This window comes from Trachypithecus francoisi, unplaced genomic scaffold, assembly GCF_009764315.1.
Source record: "Trachypithecus francoisi isolate TF-2019V2 unplaced genomic scaffold, Tfra_2.0 Lachesis_group15, whole genome shotgun sequence".
NCBI classification, from domain to species: Eukaryota; Metazoa; Chordata; class Mammalia; order Primates; family Cercopithecidae; genus Trachypithecus; species Trachypithecus francoisi.
This window is the reverse complement of record NW_022681460.1, coordinates 60,163,541-60,182,481: the sequence shown is the minus strand read 5'-3', so window position 1 is coordinate 60,182,481 and position 18,941 is coordinate 60,163,541. Positions and strand designations below refer to the sequence as shown.

The 18,941-nt window shown below is 37.4% G+C and overlaps 1 protein-coding gene across 7 annotated transcripts in view; it reads left to right on the top strand.

The window, feature by feature from the left end:
- SCAF8 (SR-related CTD associated factor 8) overlaps positions 1-18,941 on the top strand; it is a 229,674-nt gene that overhangs the window by 45,463 nt on the left and 165,270 nt on the right. For all 7 annotated transcript variants that reach the window (XR_004442877.1, XR_004442878.1, XM_033234978.1 and 4 more), the window contains 3 exons: positions 7,143-7,304; positions 11,868-12,021; positions 13,893-14,023. Coding sequence is in view for 5 of the 7 variants with exons in the window: in XM_033234978.1 (XP_033090869.1) it covers positions 7,143-7,304; positions 11,868-12,021; positions 13,893-14,023 (447 nt within the window). In the remaining 2 variants the exon portion in view is untranslated. The remainder of the gene's footprint in view (positions 1-7,142; positions 7,305-11,867; positions 12,022-13,892; positions 14,024-18,941) is intronic.

The following is an 18,941-nucleotide window of genomic DNA, read 5'->3' as shown; positions in this document are numbered from 1 at the left end:
GTATTCCATGGTGTATATGTACCGCATTTTCTTTATCCAGTGTATCATTGATGGGCATTTGGGGTGATTCCATGTCTTTGCTACTGTGGATAGTGCTGCGGTAAACATATGTGTGCATGCGTCTTCATGGTAGAATAATTTCTATTCCTTTGGGTATATACTCAGTAATGGGATTGCTGGGTCAAATGGTATTTCTGGTTCTAGATCCTTGAGGAATTGCCACACTGTCTTCCACAATGGTTGAACTAATTTGCATTCCCACCAAGAGTATAGAAGTGTTCTGTTTCTCCACAGCCTCACCAGCATCGGTTGTTTCTTGACTTTTAAGTAATCACCATTTTGACTGGCATGAGACTATATCTCATTGTGGTTTTGCCTCCGAAACTCCTTAAACTGATAAGCAACCTCAGCAGAGTCTCAGGATGCAAAAATCACAAGTATTCCTATACATCAATAATATGCACCAAGCAGAGAGCCAAATTATGAATGAACTCCCATTCACAGTTGCTACAAAGAGAATAAAATACCTAGGAATATAGCTAACAAGGAGTGTGAAGGACCTCTTCAAGGAGATCTACAAACCACTGCCCAAGGAAATCAGAGAGGACACAAATGGAAAAACATTCTATCCTCATGGATAGGAAGAATCAATATCGTGAACATGACTATACTGCCCAAAGTAATTTATAGATTAAATGCTATTCCCACAAACTACCATTGACATTTTTCACAGAATTAGAAAAAACTACTTTAAATTTCACATGGAATAGGAAAAGGGCCCATATAGTCAAGACAATCCTAAGCAAAAAGAACAGAGCTGGAGGCATTGTGCTACCTGACTTCAAACTATACTACAAGGCTGCAGTAACCAGAAGAGACATATAGTTCCTTCCTTTTTATTTCTAAGTAGTATTTCAGGGTATGAATTTACCACAGTTTAATCATTCACTTATTGGGGTTCATCTGGGTTGTTTCTAGTTTTTGGTTATTACGAATAAAGCTGCTAGGAACACTTGTATACCCAGAGTTTTTTTGTGTGTGAATGTAAGTTTCATTTCTTTGGGATAGTAAGTACATGTCTCCATTTTATAAGAAACTACCAAACTGTTTTCCAAGATGGCTGTACCATTTTATATTCTCTTCATATACCATAAATTGTATAAGGGAGAAGTGTGGCTGCAGTTTAGTCATATATTATCCATGAACCCATGTTTTAGTCATGAAAGATTTATGCAGTAATAGATGACGGTAAATGAAAAATTAACAGTAAATATTACCTCCTTTAGGCCAAGAAAACTACTCTAAAGAATACTCTGGCCTCTGGCCTTGTCCTAATTGATTTTGCCAAAAATCAGTTCATATGCTGATTGTGTCTTAGCTTTATAAGACAAACACCTGGGCACTCTGGCTCATGCCTGCAATCTAGCAGTTTGGGAGAGGCCAAGGCTGGTGGATTGCTTGAGCTCAGGCGTTTGAGACCAGCCTGGGCAAACATGGTAAAACCCTGTCCCAGCCTAAAAACCACAAAAATTATTTGGGCAAAGTGGCAAGTGCCCGTGTTCCTAGCTGCTTATGTGGGTAAGGTGGAAGGATTGCTTGAGTCTTGAGTTCAGGAGGAGGTTGAGGCTGTAGTGAACCATCATTGTGCCACTGCACTCTAGCCTGGGCAACAAAGCTTGTCTCAAAAAAACAAAACAAAACAAAAAAGCAAGAAATAGAAAAACAAAACGGGGACGACAGCAGCAGCAAAGGCTGGAGTTACAAACAGATAAGGAAACTTTAGAAGACACGTTTTAGAACTTCTATTTTGATGCTGTGTTCTCTAGAGGGACAGAACTAGTAGGATATGTTTATACACACGTATACAGAGTACGTTTAGATATCTTCTAACTAATAGAATATGTGTGTGCGTGTATGTATATATGCATATACACACAGGGAAGTTTAAGTATTAAGTATTAACTTACACGATCGCAAGGTCCCACAGCAGGCTGTCTGTAAGCTTAAGGAGCAAGGACAGTCTGAATCTCAAAACTGAAAAACTTGGAGTCCAGTGTTCGAGGGCAGGAAGCATCCAGCACGAGAGAAAGATGTAGGCTCGGAGGCTAGGCCATTCTCTCCTTTTCATATTTTTCTGCCTGCTCTATACTTGATGGCAGCTGATTAGATGGTGCCCATCCAGATTAAAAGTTGGTTTGCCTTCCCCGGCTCACTGGGAACATTTAACTCGAATGTTAATCTCCTTTGGCAGCACCCTCACAGACACACCCAGGATCAATACTTTGTATCCTTCAATCCAGTCAAATTGACACTCAGTGTTAACCATCATAGATCCCTATATTTGCATTATAAATAACTAACTTACCTTAGTTATCCTGACTCCTAAAGGCAATAAATTTTATTTTGAACCAGAGACCTCATGATTTGGTGACTTTTCTACCATCCATAGCTAACCATTCTGTTCTCATTTGCTAGTTTGAAATGCGAAAATGAAATCCTTAGCTCTGTTCCAAAAATATGTAGAGTTTACCCAACTCTTTTTGTCTGTATGAAATCCCCTGCCTTTTTTGCATGAGTACTACAAACAAATCTGTCCACTAGATTCAGAATAAGATTCAATATTATCATTCAGAACTATTTATTCTGAAAAAAATCTAGATGCTTTGTTATAGTGAAATACATTCTATGGTACTGTGGCTACTCTTAGATATGGTGAAGTTGAAAATAAATTTCATCTTTCTGGCTCTGAAAATGGTCTGTAGATGAGTTACTGTTGCCTTAATCTGTAAGTTTTTGGCTATCATTACCTTCTTCAAATTTCCTGCTGCATACTTAAGAGCAAGAAATGTGGCTTATTTGTGGTGATTTTCAGGTTACATTTACTTTGTAAATAATAAATGAAAAGATGGTGCTAAACCATATAAAGATTATCATCATGAAAGTTTTTTGTTTTCCAGAAACTTGATCTGGTAGCTTTATGTACATGGTTGTTATGGTGGTTGATATTTTGCAGTAGATATGTATTTTTCAATGAAGCCAAACATTTATGCTTCTGCTCTTTGATATTTTTCCAGAGGAAGGATTGAGTCCACATTGAAAGATGGCTGTTAGCTAGGCGCGGTGGCTCACGCCTATAATCCCAGCACTTTGGGAGGTCAAGGTGGGCAGATCACCTGAGAGGCCAGGAGTTTGAGACCAACCTGGCTAAAATGGTGAAATCCCGTCTCTACTAATACAAAAGGTTGGCAGGCGTGGTAGTACACGCCTGTAATCCCATCTTCTCAGGAGGCTGAGGCAGGAGAATTGCTTGAACCCACGAAGCAGAGGTTGCAGTGAGCTGAGATCGTGCCACTGCACTCCAGCCTGGGTGACAGAGTGAGACTCTGTCTCAAAAAAATAAAAGAAAAAGAAAGATGGCTGTTATATTTACTTACCTCTGGTGTCTTGAGATATATATATATATTTTTTTCATGTAGGGTGCAGTATTCTGTAACTGGACTTAAAGTATACCTTTACCCTTGGCGGTAGGATACAAAAAGATTTTTGTACATGGGCACAAATAGTTTGAAAGGAGTATATTTCCAGATTCTCACTTTTTCATATGTAATTTTATTAAAGCTCCTCTTCCCTAGGATATTTTAGATCAACGTAAGTTCCACACTTCTTAAATTTACATTTCAAATATATCTTAAGCTTATCATTCTTAATCATTATGATTAGAGAAACTTTTGCCTCTTGCTTTATTTAAGAAACCAGGGATGTTTATATAATTACAGTCACTCCTCCGTATCTGTGGGTTCCAACCCATGGGTTCAGCCTATTGGGATCAAAATTTGGGGAAAAAATAGTCCACGAAATTCCAGAAAGCAAAACTTGAATTTCCTGTACACTGAGTACAATGTAAATGACGCGATGTGTAGGCGTTGTATTAGGTATTCAAAGTAATCTAGAGTTGATTTAAAGTATATGGGATGATGTCCGTAGGTTATATGCAAATACTGCCCATTTTATATAAGGGACTTGAGCATCCTTGGATTTTGGTATCTGCAGGGGTCTTGGAACCAGTCCCCCAAGGCTACTGAGGGGCAACTATCTCTTTTTATTGTGAAATTTCTCTGTACATCTGTAGAAAAGTACAGAAAACAGTATATACAGCCAAATTTTTATAAAGAGAAAACCTATGTAACTCCCACTCATTTCAAGAAGTAGAACTTTGAAGCCCACAAGCCCCAAGTGCGTCTTCCTAATCATGTCTTGCACACCCCCTACCCAGGTAACCACAGTTTGACTTTTGTGTCACGTCCTTGCTTGACATTATAGTTTTACTTTGTATAAAATGAATTCTTAAAGTGGTTTAATGTATTTTAAATTCTTAAATGTAATCCTATGGTATGTATTCATTTTATACAGTTCTCCTAGTCAACATCATGTGTCTAGGATTCATCCTTGTGTGTAGCAGTATTTATTACTATCTTTTGCTGTATATTTTCCATTATGTGAATAGACAGCAGCTTTCCCACTTCTCCTGTTGACACTGTGTGTGTGTTTTCTGGTTTTTGCAATTCTGTACGGTATTGCTGTGAGCAGTGTAATATTTACATATGTAAGATAATAAGTATCCTGATACAGCTTGCATTTCTGTAGGAGTGGAATTGCTGGTTACAGGATATGCATTTCTTCACCGTGGCTAGATAATACTAAATTAGTTTTACTATGATTGTGCTGATTTACACTCCTCCTCACAATGCATGGGGGTGTGTTGCTCCCCATTTTTGTCAGCACTTGGTATTGTTAGGTTTAAATTTTTCTAATCTATCGAGCCATCTTTCTTACATGCCACACCATTAGTATTATTCAGTGCTTTGCAGGTACAGCCACATGCTTCTGTTTCTACCACTCTAGCTTTGTTGTCTTTAAATTAATACCGCCTTTTAGTACCTGCAGGTGGGAGCATAAATTCTAAAAATAGGATAATTATTTAAGGTATATTTGTATATTGCAAAGTGTATGGTCCAACTTACTTAGAAGGTTCTTTGACAAATAACCATAACAGATGTTAACCTGCAGATGACAACTTGGATGACAAAATGAAAAATCATGGAAATATACTTAAAGGTGCATTGTCCCTATTCGTTCTTACCTTTCTCCCCCTAAAAAGGCTATTTCTCTATAAAAGAAGAAATTGGAAATTACTAGAATATAGTTGAAAAATGGTATATCCATAAAAACTTAATATGATATGCTTTAGAAAGTTATTTACAGTAAAAATACCTTATGCCATTGTGTAACTGCCCAGTGGGTTCACCTTGTCTGCTGCCTAGACAGAGCCAATTCATCAAGACAGGAGAATTGCAGTGGAGAAAGAGCAATTCACGCAAAGCCAGCTATGCAGGAGACTGGAGTTTTATTATTATTCAAATCAGTCTCCAAGAGCATTCTGGGATAGGGATTGGAGTTTTTAAAGATAATTTGGTGGGTAGGGGCTCAGGAAGTGGGGAGTGCTGTTGGTCAGGTTGCAGATGGAATCATAGGGAGGTCGAAGTGAGGTTTTCTTGCTGTCTTCTCTTCCTGGGTGGGATCGCAGAACTGCTTGAACCAGATTACCAGCCTGGGTGATGTCAGCTGATCCATCCAGTGAAAGGTCTGCAAAATGTCTCAAGCACTGATCTTAGGTTTTATGATGGTGATGTTATACTCAGGAGCAATTTGGGGAGGTTCAGACGCTGCATGACCCTAAACTGTAATTTCTAATCTTGTAGCTAATTTGTTAGTCTTACAAAGGCAGACTGGTACCCAGGCAAGAAGAGTGTCTTTTTGGGAAAGGACTATTATTAAATGTTAATTTTGTTTCTGAATCAAACCATAAACTAAATCCCCTCCCAATGTTATTTCGGCCCAGGCCCAGGAATGACAAGGACAGCTTAAAAGTTAAAAGCAAGATGGAGTTGGTTAGGTCTGCTCGCTTTCACTGTTGTAACTTCCTCAGTTAAAATTTTTGCAAAGGCTGTTTCAATTAGAGTCTTAGGAATTCTTGTTTTGAGTCTAATGGTACTTAAAGAGGAACATTTTAAAGTATTGCAGATTTCTTTGTTTTGATTCCTCTCTCAGGTTTCTAGTTGATGACTTAGCCAGGTTTTCCAAGTATTAAAATTATTTAAAACATTAAATCATACTAAATAATTTTTTTGCCGTTTTATGTAGCAAAAATGCCTAATCTACCAATGAAGGAAATTCTGTCCCACAAAATGTTAGTGTCTGTATATCTAAAGATACTGCACAGAAAGCTTGCAAGTAAAAGGATTCTTCATTGTGCTTGCCTAACTACATAGGCTAAAAAAGCTTATGTTCAGAAAGTAGGGGAGGCAGGGGACGGTGGCTCGTGCCTGTATTCCTAGCACTTTGGGAGATCGGGTGAGGAGGATTGCTTGAGCCCAGGAGTTTGAGACTAGCCTGGACAACATGGTGAAACCAAGTCTCTTCCAAAAAAACATACAGGAATTAGCGCTGTGCACCTGTTGTCGCAGCTATTTGGAAGGCTGAGATGGAAGTTCATTTGAGCCTGGGAGGTCGGGGTTGCAGTGAGCCATGATGGCACCACTGCATTCCAGGCTGGATGACACGTGATAGATCCCCAGAATTATAGATGTTATGTTTGGGAAATAAATGGAAACTTTGGCCTCTGTATTTACAATTTTATAATTTGCCATTTGGCATTGTTCTTTTCATTTGTATAGGAACCCTTTTGTTGTGTGTTCCAGATGAAGTCTGAGTTGAGGCATGTTGGCAGTGTGTTTGCTAGAGCCCTTCTTTTCCTGAATTTGCTTCTTTCTTCCGTGTAGCTTTTCACAATGATTAAACAAATTTTAAAAATTATAGTGGTACCTTATTTATCATTTTGTTTTATGTCATTGAATCCAGTTATGTAGTACTATTTTAGAACTTCTGAATGTATAGAGTAGTCAAAGTAGATTCTTTACAATGCCATTCCAGAAACTGACGATACTGGAGTAGTCAATGTGTGAATATTCATTACCTCAGCATAGGCAGTGTCTTTGTATTTACACAGGATTTATGATGATTTTTGTCTATCAAGAATTTTACCTTTTCGTTTCCTTCCCTTTTCATTCTTCTTTTTTCATCAGTGTAAACCAGAATACAAAGTACCTGGACTTTATGTTATTGACTCCATTGTGCGACAATCCAGACATCAGTTTGGTCAAGAAAAGGATGTGTTTGCACCCAGATTTAGTAATAACATCATTAGCACTTTCCAGAATTTATATCGTTGCCCTGGGGATGACAAGGTATGCTGCTGATTTTTTGTTTGTTTTAAAATAGATAACAGTACCCTCTTGGTCTTAATTAGTCTTCATATTATCTTAGTACAGTCGTGTGCCACATAATGATGTTTCAGTGACAGACCGCATATACAGTGGTGGTCTCCTAAGATGATAATACCGTATTTTAATTTTACCATTTCTCATTTATGTGCACAAATACCATTGTGTTAAAAATGCCTGCAGTGTGCAGTACAGTGACATGCTGTACATGTTTGTAGTCTAGGAGAAATAGAATGTGACATATAGTCTAGGTGTGTAGTAGGCTGTACCGTTTAGGTTTGTGTAAGTACACATCACACAATGATGAAATCTGCTAATGATACCATTTCTCAGAACATATCCTTGTCATTAAGTGGAACAGGACTGTATATATCTTTATGTTCTCATTTGCTCTTAGTTATTTCAGATGTGAATATTTAATTATTACGGTATTCATGTTCCATTTTGTTCTTTGAATTTCTTAAACAGAGAGTACAGAAAGATGTAGCAGATTTGCTGCTTTTTAATTTATTGAAGCAATTGGTGTTAAATAAAATGGCTAAAATAAGCTTTTGGAATTACATGAAACTTACTCACACACACAGTCAATTCAGAATTATTATTTGACATGAGTTGATATTTAACTGCATATTAAAATTCTTCTCTTATGGTAGAATTTTATTAATCATACTACTAAGCCTGGTATGTGTAAGATCTAAATGTGTAAATATTCTATAAATAGCAAGTAAAAAGAAAGCTTTGGATCATGAGCAAGCATGAAAAGGAGTTGCTTATCCTTTTACTTGCTCTGAGAGGTTAGCTTATTTATTTTGGATGTTGATTTGGAATTTGAGGTGTGCTTTTTCTGACAGGGTTGATTGCAGTGTTGATTAAGTATGGAAAGATGAGAATAGATGAAGATTCGTGTTTGTTTTATGGAAGAACCACAGAACTTCAAAGTTCGCCACAAATGGTTCACCTTTATATTGAGTATAACAAGATTAAGTAGTTATTTTTCATAACTATTATGTAGTCTTGAATCAGAAAAAAAATCTTGTTATAATGGATAGCTATGGAGATAAATTTATTTATTTATTTTTTTGAGACGGAGTCTTGCTCTTATCACCCAGGCTGGAGTGCAATGGCACGATCTTGGCTCACTGCAACCTCTACCTCCTGGGTTCAAGTGATTCTCCTGCCTCAGCCTCCTGAGTAACTGGGATTACAGGTGCCCGCCACCACACCCTGCTAGTTGTTTTTTGTATTTTTAGTAGAGATGGGATTTCACCATGTTGGCCAGGCTGGTGTCAAACTCCTGACCTTGTGATCCGCCCACCATGTCCTCCCAAAATGTTGGTATTACAGGTGTGAGCCACTGCGCCCGGCTGAAGATAAATTTATTATGCTATATTCTTTGTGAACTATTCTTGGATATACTCCTTGAGACAGAAAGTTTTCGATTTTTCTTTTTAATTACCTTAGTACTTTAATAATTCTGTGCAGACAAAAGAATGCTTCTACTTTTTAAAATTTTATTTGTTTTGAGATGGAGCCTTACTCTGTCACCCAGGCTGGAATGCAGTTGCGTGATCTCGGCTCACTGCAAGCTCCGTCTCCCGGGTTCACGCTGTTCTCCTGCCTCAGCCTCCCGAGTAGCTGGGACTATAAGCGTCCGCCACCACACCCAGCTAATTTTTTGTATTTTTAGTGGAGATGGGGTTTCACCTTGTTAGCCAGGATAGTCTCGATCTCCTGACCTCATGATCCACCCGCCTTGGCCTCCAAAAGTGCTGGGATTACAGGTGTGAGCCACCACGCCCGACCTAGAATGCTTCCAATTTTAAGTGACCTGTCATAATTGATTTTTAAAATAGGTACCTTAGACTCCCACTTGAAGTAATGTACTAATCTGAAATTTTATACATAACATTTTTTAGAAGTCACTTTACTTTGATTTAGAAATTTCACTAGTTTGGACTTGGATTTCAGTCAGCTCTGATGATTAAATCTTTCTTGAATGTGTAGATTTCATAATACAATATCTCATACTAGGGCTTTCTTTTAAACCATAGGAGGAGAGTATAGATTAACATTGTAATCTCAATCATAAATGAGGGACATTGTATGTAGATATATAGAATGATAGTGGTTAGGTGCTGGCCAATTTTAAAGTATATGATGGGTGGCTTGGAACCTGAAAGATTTTTATATAAAGCAGAAGAATATAAGGCATTTTCCAAGTGCTCATGTTTTAGAGCAGAGAAATAGTCAAATCAGAAAGTGTGAAGCAGTCTCTGTAATTTTCTTGTGCCTCATTTGAAATACACACATTTGCACATTAATATAGTTTGGACATAGTTTTAAAATATGTCACTGTAATATTATGAGGGATTTAAAGATGAACGAGATCTTTATTCTGAAAATTGCTATTTTACTTTGTAAAACATATACATTTAACAGAATGTTCTTTTTTTGTACTTGATTTTAGCCTCTGTCATTTTTTTTTTTTTTTCCTAATGGAGTAAGTGGCATCACAATAGTAGTAACTAGGACTTAGTACTTGTTTGCAGAAGAGTTATGTGCTAAACAGTTGTGAATCAGATTGTTTGGTGATAGTATCAAGAAAATAGTTATTACGTAATAGTATATAGTTGTGAATCAGATTGTTTGGTGATAGTATCAAGAAAATAGTTATTACATAATAACTATTATGCTTTTATTAGTGATAATACGAATTCAGGATATTGTTATCTCTGATATGTGTGTGCTCTGGGTGAAATGTTTATTTTCAGAAGCAAGGTATAATAGATGGAACCTTCTTACAAAATACTGTAGAACATCTTGAGACATTATTTTTCATTGGGCATATTTTTCTGCCTGTAAGTTTGAAACTTTCAGGATATGTAAAACTTTAATACAACCAAGGGAGATATATAAGTAGGAATTTTTCTAGTTACCAAGTTTTCTCTAAATACTGCTAATTGTGTTACTAGATTTCAGAATTACCCAAGAAATATAAGTCACTAAAAACTAGTCTTTTCAAGTTTATGATACGCAGAGTATAACAAGAGACAGGCAGTAGTTATATAGAATTTCCCAACGAAATAGATTTTCATATGAAATGACTGAGATTGGGTATAAGTAATTAAATAGAAGTACGTTATAGTATTGCTATAAGAGGAGCTGTAACTAACAAAGCGTATATCTCCCTCCCAAGATGCTCAAAATTTGAGAGTGGCTAGACATTTAAAATACTAGCCAGCTTAAACAGTCTAATACAGTTTGGAGATTGAGAAAAGGGACCTGAGAATCCTTCTGGTATACTGTCTTATTTTATAAATGAGGATACTAAAGTTTTTGCTGTTTTTTTTTTTTTTTAATGTTGGTTGAGACCAAGATCAGCAGCAACGTTATATAGATCGTAAATATTTCATGAATTTTATGGCAGCTGCATAAATACTATATGACTGACTGGAACCTTACAAAAAATACGAAGAACTCTGACTATTTGAGTAATCCAGAAAGAGGTTGACACTAAAACAAAAATGTGATTTATTTGGTGGTAAAATGATTAGAGTGTGGGTTGGGATGGGCAATGCTGAGACTCTTTATGAGGAATATAAAATAGGGTGCAGTGCTGTAGTTCAGGGGCATATCAAGAAGAAAAAATGAGATGGTTCAAGATGTCAAAGTCTGCTTGCCAGTAGCAAGCATGTTTTTTATGGTTTTTTTTGTTTTTTGTTTTTTAATTTACAAAATGGTAAAGGACTCAAATATTAGGAAATGAAATAATGTAGAACATTATTCATACGGAGCATGATTCATCATTCTGAGGGCCAGATTAAGTAATGCCAGTATGACACTGACATTCTACAAGGGGAAAGGGAATAGGAAAGAATAAAGAAAAGAGGGAATGAAGAGAGAAGAAATGGTTAAGCTTCAGATTTTGTCTGTACAGAAGTTTGTCCATCTCTGGTTCAAAGTGTCAGTAGGGAATTAGCATTCATGGCAGGATGCTCAAAAAAGGAAGTAATTTGATTAAATTCTTCCGTGAGGAAATGCCCTCTCCTCAAGTAGTTTGTAAAATGAAACTTTTTAAGTCACATTAGATAAGGACTTTGTCCTACAAGTTACCTGTTTGTTCAAAAGATAGACATTGTATAAGACAAAGTTAAAATCAACTATAAATATAATGTTAGTACTGAGATGAATCCTGGCTCACCCTCAGAATACTTAAGACAGGTCTCCAGCCAGTGTTACCATCCATATCATTAGAAGTGACATAAGAGAGGAAGCCTAGATGTTATCTCTGCCTTCAACTAAATGAAGCTTTCATTTAATTTGCATGTCTGTCAGAAGTAACATGTTTTTAAGCACCTTAAGGTAGCAAATGCAAAATGATAGAAACGTAGAATTTTAGGGCTAGAAAGTACAATTGAGGTATTTTAATTTCTCCTTTCCATCCAGGGCCCAGATAGCCCCTATGAAATGTCTGTACTAAGATTTTGAGAGCAAAAAACAAAATGTCATGTTTCTTTTTTTCTCTAGAGTAAAATAGTGAGAGTACTAAACTTATGGCAGAAGAATAATGTATTTAAGAGTGAGATTATTCAGCCTCTTTTGGATATGGCAGCCGGGATTCCGCCTCCTGTTGTCACACCTGTTTTGGCCAGCACTACCACTGCTATGAGCAATACTCCAGGTATGTTGCTTTAATATAGATTTGTTGTCTAAATATTTTACTCATACTTTTTGGATGACTGTTCATATAAAAAATAATTCGACAGTGCAGGAAAATTTGTCCAGCATTAGATAATTGAAAGAAAATATTTGTAGAGAAAAATAAAATTAAATATATATTTGTATGTAATTATTTCTAAAATGTAGAAAACTAATTTTCTTTTAATTCACAGAAACATAAATACAATGAACCTTAGAAATTTGGTGTGTCAATTAGGTTTTTCCTGATTTAGGTTGTCTGTAACTTCTTATCCTTGGATTTTGTATCAACTTGGTATTTATAGGATACTAGGGGAATTTAATATTTTTTAAGAAACCCTGAAATAATTATTTAACAAAACCAAAATTTCAAAATCATGTTCTCTTGAGGCATTTAAATGACTATGATAAAAGTTTTTATCATAGTTCCAGCCCTGCGCAGTGACTAACACCTGTAATCCTAGCACTTTGGGAGGCCGAGGCAGGCAGATGGCCTCAGGTCAGGAGTTGGAGACTAGCCTGGCCAATATGGTGAAACCCTGTCTCTATTAAAAATTAAAAAAATTAGCTTGGTGTGGTAGCAGGCGCCTGTAATCCAAACTACTGGGGAGGCTGAGGCAGGAGCATCACTTGAACCCAGGAGGCGGAGGTTGCAGCGAGGCGAGATTGCGCCATTGTACTCCAGCCTGGGCAACAAGAGTGAAACACTGACTCAAAAAAAAAAAAATTTTTTTTTTTAAATCATAGTTCCAGGAATTAAATTGGTTAGCATTTCGTATATATTTTGTGTGTGTGTGTGAACAAAAATTGATGTATTGTTTATTGAGACCTTGTGCTGTCACCCAGGCTGGTGTGCAGTAGTTTGATCATAGCTCACTGCAGCTTCAACCTCCTGGGCTCTAGTGATCCTCCCACCTCAGCCTCCTAAGTAGGTAGGACTACAGGCATGCACTACCATGCCTGGCTAATTTTTTGTTGTTGTTGTTGGAGATGGAGTCTTGGTGTGTTGCCCAGGCTGGTCTCGAACTCCAGGGCTCAAGCAGTCCTCTTGCCTTGGGCTCTGAAAGTGTTGGGATTACAGGCGTGAACCACTGTACCTGGCCCAAACATGGTTTTATATTATGTATACTTATAAAAATTTTTTATTGAAGATTGTATTTTGAGTATTTCCTCATGTTACTGAATTTTTGTCTCTAAAGTAAGATTTTTAATGGCTGTTAAGTATTGTAGGCTTTTTAAAAGTACAGTAGTCTCCCCACATCCACAGTTTTGCTTTCCATGATTTCAATTACTTGCAGTCAACCACAGTCCGAAAATAGGTGAGTATAATACAATAAGATACTTTGACAGGTAGAGAAAAAGAGGGAGAGACAATATATTCACATAACTTTTTTCACAGTATAGTTTATTAGTTACTGTTGTTGCTAATCTTTTGTTGCTTACTGTACCTAATTTATAAGTTAACATTTATCATAGGTATATGTGAACATACAGAAAAAACATAGCATATATAGGGTTTGGTGCTAGCTCTGGTTTCAAGCATCCACTGGAGTTCCTGGAACACTATCTTCCAAGCATAAGTGGGGACACTGTAGTAACTGAGTTAATTGAGGAGGACAAATTTGGACACATCCTTTCGAGGGGGTGTGTGTGTGTGTGTGCGCGCGCGCGTGTGTGTTTAACCTACCTAATTCTGTAAAGGATTTTAAGTGATTTTTCAAAGTGGACACAATAAAATAAAAACTTAATATGTGTGCATGTATTTTATAAAAGTAATAAAACAAACTCTGCTTTTTCAGGTCTTAGTTTTTTACTTATGTATTTATTTGGGGAGTGTGATGTTCTTTTTTAAAGGAACTCCTGTGACACCTGTTACTCCAGCCAATGTGGTCCAAGGCTTACCTGATCCATGGGTATCTCAGATAACAAATACAGATACACTCGCAGCTGTGGCTCAGATCTTGCAAAGTCCTCAAGGCCAGCAGGTGAGCAGTTTTTCTGTTATGTCAAGAATGATTTAGAATTTAGTACTTTCCTGATGTATTACTTTGTAACGTATCACCTAGAGCATATGTGTTTTTTTTGGTTTTATAAAAATGGGACCATTATGTATACTTTGTTACTTGCTTAAGTCATTTAATGGTGCATCATGAATGCTTTGATGTCATTAAAAATTACTTTATAAAAAATTTATTCTGTACCAAAATACGGAATTAGCACATAGTTTTGCCAAATATTATTAGGTGCTATCACACTCCAGTAACAAGACAGGAGTCCTGTCTTAGAGAAGACCTCCTATCTTAAGGGGGACAGATGGTAAAAAAAAGTATGACAAAATTATCATAGGTAGTGATTAGTGACATTAAGAAAAGGTAAATCTGTAGTGACTGGATTTGGGGGAAGGGGTCAGGAGTAGAGAAGGTAGCCAACAGGAGGTGTATTTGAGGAAGTGACATTTGAATCAAGACTTCAAATGGACTAGTCATGGCAGGACAGGAGGGTAGGAAATAGAATTGCAAGTATAGAGGTCCTCAGATGGGAAGCAATGTGGTGTATTGTAGGAAGAGAAGAACGCTTCTGTGGCTAAAACTTCTGGAATAGAGGAGAATCACACAACATGTACGAATTGATTTGAGGAATGGGAAAGATTGTTGTCTTTATAATATCAAGTTTTTCTATTGTATCTATACGTAATACTTTTATTGTTTAAATCTTTTATGTCTCTTAAGCTTTGTAGCTCTTTAAATGTAGATTCTTCACACTTCTTAGATTTATTTCTATTAATATAGTTGAATAGATTGGATTTTTATAGTCAATACCAGTTTCTCTTAGTTTTCAGCTGATTTTCTTTCATTTTCCAGTTATATTATTTGTAACTAATAATAATTCTGTGTCCTCAGTTTAAGTACTTATATATAGTTTTCTTAATGTATTGCACTAAGTTCTGGAAGAGATCATAATAGAAATAATGATAGTATACTCATTGTTACTTTTTTCAGACTCAAATAAAAACACCCCATTTTTGTCCCACTATGATGTTGGTTTTGTTTCGAGATATGTGTTCTTTATGAGGGACATATTCTGCTTTTTCTACGTGATAGTGTTTTATGGGCCTTTGATTTAACATTTTATTAGTGGATATAATAGTATGGTTTTTCGATTACTAGACTTTATTATAATGATTCAGCATTGCAGTCCTGTACACACACACACACACACACACACACACACATATACACATACACACAGACGCATTTTCCCTCTCTCTGTCTCTCTCTCTCTCTTTCTCGCTTTCAAATTCACACTATCCTTTGAGGCAGTACATTTAGATATTCTGTAATTTTTGTTTTGCTTTGAAGTGTAAACTATTTCACAACTAGTTTCTATTTGCAACAATTTTGCAGCCCTACTGAGATGGGTCCCTAGTTTTTATCACCTTATTCTATTTTTAAATCAGGATTATTACTTGCTTTCTGAGATCAATTTAGAAATGGTTACCTTTGTCTGTCTTCTGTGCAGTACAACCTGAGTGCTCCCTGCCTCTGGAAGGTTTGGATGAACTTAATCAAAAAGCCTCTAGGGGCCAGGCCCGGTAGCTCACACTCATAATCCCAGTACTTTGGGAGGCCCATATGGGTGGATCACTTGAGGCCAGGAGTTCAAGACTAACCGGGCCAGCATGGTGAAACCTCTGTTTCCTAAAAACACAAAAATTAGCTGGGCATGTTGGCACATGCCTGTAATCCCAGCTACTTAGGAGGCTGAGGCAGGAGAATCACTTGAACCTGAGAAGTGGAGGTTGCAGAGAGCCAAGATCATGCCACTGCACTCTAGCCTGGGTGACAGAGTGAGACTCAAAAAAAAAAAAAAAAAAAAATCTCCAAAAAAACAAAACAAAACCAAACCCACAAATCCCTCTAGGGTTTGGTGTGTTCTGGGAGATTAATTTTTGATAACATTTTTCAGTTCTTTTTTGGTTATTTGTATTCATTTATCCTACCTTTCCTGAATAAACTTTATTATAAATATTTATTATTAGAAACCATCTATTTTTCATAGCTGTACGTAATTTTTTAAAAAATAACTTTGGCATGCACATCTGACTTTGTGTTGTATTTTTGCTCATTTTAGATTTAGGTTTATTGAAGTTTATGCTTACTTTTTATTTTTCTATTACTACCCTGCTTCTTCATTTTTGGACTGTTGATGTGCTCTTCTAAATAGCTTTTGATCCTTTTTTGATCTGTCATTTTAATTCTTTGCAGGATTAATCTTTATCAATGATGGTTTTTGGTTTTTTTTTCCTCCTTTTGAGACGGAGTCTTGCTCTGTCGCCCAGACTGTAATACAGTGGCGTGATCTTGACTCACTGCAGCCTCTACCTCCCAGGTTCAAGTGATTCTCCTGCCTCAGCCTCCCGAGTAGCTGGGACTACAGGTGCCTGCCACCATGCTCGGCTAATTTTTGTATTTTTAGTAGAGATGGGGTTTCACCGTGTTAGCCAGGATGGTCTCAATCTCCTGACCTTGTGATCTGCCCGCTTCTGTCTCCCAAAGTGCTGGGATTACAGTCGTGAGTCACTGTGCCCAGCCTATCAATGATCTTGTATGTCTTAAACTTATGCTCAGGAACATGCAATAATTACATTATCATATATAGAAGAAAATCCAACTTTGTGGTATTTAGAGTTATTCTCAATGTAACCTGTTATTTTTTTCTAACACTTTTCATTATTTAGATTACAAAGTTTCATAGATTTCTCTAAATTAATGGAAGTATTCTCTTGGCTTGTGTTGCACTCCCTTTTACTTTATCATCTACTTCTCCAATTTTCGTACGTCTCATCCTTCCTTCACTATTCAAATCAAACTACAATTTTTTAGAGTTTGTTTGGTCTCTGAAGTCCAGTGATACTGTATCACTTCAGTGGTGGTTTTTCATTCCCTCAACCTTCAGCAAACATTAACTGTGACCTGCAGTGTTTGAGGAACTGTACCTTGTTCCAGAGTATACAAGATAAGCAAGAAACATTCTCTGGCCTCTGGAAGCCTAAAGTTTAGTAATCAAGGCTAATTGGAATACATAAATGTAATTAAATTTAAAATTAATAAGAATCATGGGAGAAGTTTAGAAAAGAAGGGCTTTGGAAATTCAGAACTAGAGATAATACTTTGACTTGAACAATTGGTTCAGGAAAGCTCTGTTGTACAGATGACAATTGAATTTGTTTTTTAAAGGGTGAGTAAGAACTGGATACTGAGGATGAGCTACATAAACAGAGACAATTGAGAGTAAACAATGAACTCTCAGTCTTTCAAACAAAACCTGCTCCACCTGCATCTTCATCTCAGTTAATGGAAATGCGATTTTTCCATTTGCTCATACCCAAAAGCTTAAGAGTCATCCTTGATTCCTTTCTTCCCTTTGTTCTTCAGATCTAATCTGTTAAGAAATCCTCTGCCTTCAGAATACATTCTGAATCACTAACTCACCACCTCTATCACTAGTTCCTAGAATCAAGCCACCATCATTTCTTACCAATTCATTGCAGAAACCTTTTAATGGGGCTTCCACCCTTACCCCACAACAGTCTATTCTCAATATTGCCGGTAGCATGACCTTTTTCATACCTGAGAGCTCATGCAACTCCTCTGCTCAGAATCCTCCAGTGGCTCCCTGTCTCACTCAGAGTAAAAGCCCAAGTTGTTTTGTTTGTTTTTGAGACAGGATTTTGCTTTGTTACTCAGACCGGAGTGCAGTGGTACAGTTGTATTTCACTGCATCTTTGAACTTCTGGGCTGAAGCGATCCTCCCACCTCAGCCTCCCAAGTAGCTGGGACTACACCTGTAGCCACCAAGCCTGGTTAATTTTTTATTTTTATTTTATTATTTTTTGAGACGGAGTCTTACCCTGTCATCCAGGCAGGAGTGCAATGGCGCTGTCTTGGCTCACTGCAACCTCCGCCTCCCACAGTGATTCTCCTGCCTCAACCTCCCAAGTAGCTGAGATTACAGGCATCCACCACCACACCTAGCTAATTTTTGTATATTTTAGTAGGGATGGGGTTTCACCGTGTTGGCCAGGCTGGTGTCAAACTCCTGACCTCAGGTGATCCGCCCACCTCAGCCTCCCAAAGTGCTGGAATTACAGGCATGAGCCACTGCGCCCAGCCAATTTTTTATTTTTATATAGAGACAGGATGTGACTATGTTGCCCAGGCTGATCTCAGACTCCTGGCCTCAAGCAGTCCTCTCACCTGTGCCTCCCAAGTCAATGGAATTACAAGCAGGAGCCATCGTGCATGCACTAAAAGCACAAATTTCAGCAATCACTTCATTGGTGCTTGTATGTTCTCAGTTTGATCTGTTGTTCCCTTCCCAACATTTTCTGTCACCAGTTCATAGACTTCTCTAATAGTAAGACTTGCTTATGTTGCCCATCCCTACCCTGGTTTTATATTATCCTTTGCTTCGCTTTCTCACCTCTTTCTCCTGTGACCTGTTCTATCCTTTTTGTTATTTCTTATATCAGCTACCTGTAATCCTGCCCCAAGATCTCTGCATTTGATGTCTTTGATACTGAAAACCCACTTTCCTCATCTATTCATATGCTTTCGTCTCTTGTAAGTCTTTGTTTAAATGTCACTTTAGTAAGGCCTTCAGTGACTGCTATTTATTTATTATTTATTTTACAGACAAGGTCTTGCTCTGGCACCCAGGCTGGAGTGTAATGGAGCAATTTCGGCTCATTGCAACCTCTGCCTCCCGGGTTCAGACAGTTCTTTTGCCTCAGCCTCCTGAGTAGCTGGGATTACAGGCACCTGCTACCACACCCAGCTAATTTCTGTCTTTTTAGTAGAGACGAGGTTTCACATTGTTGGCCAGGCTGGTCTCGAACTCCTG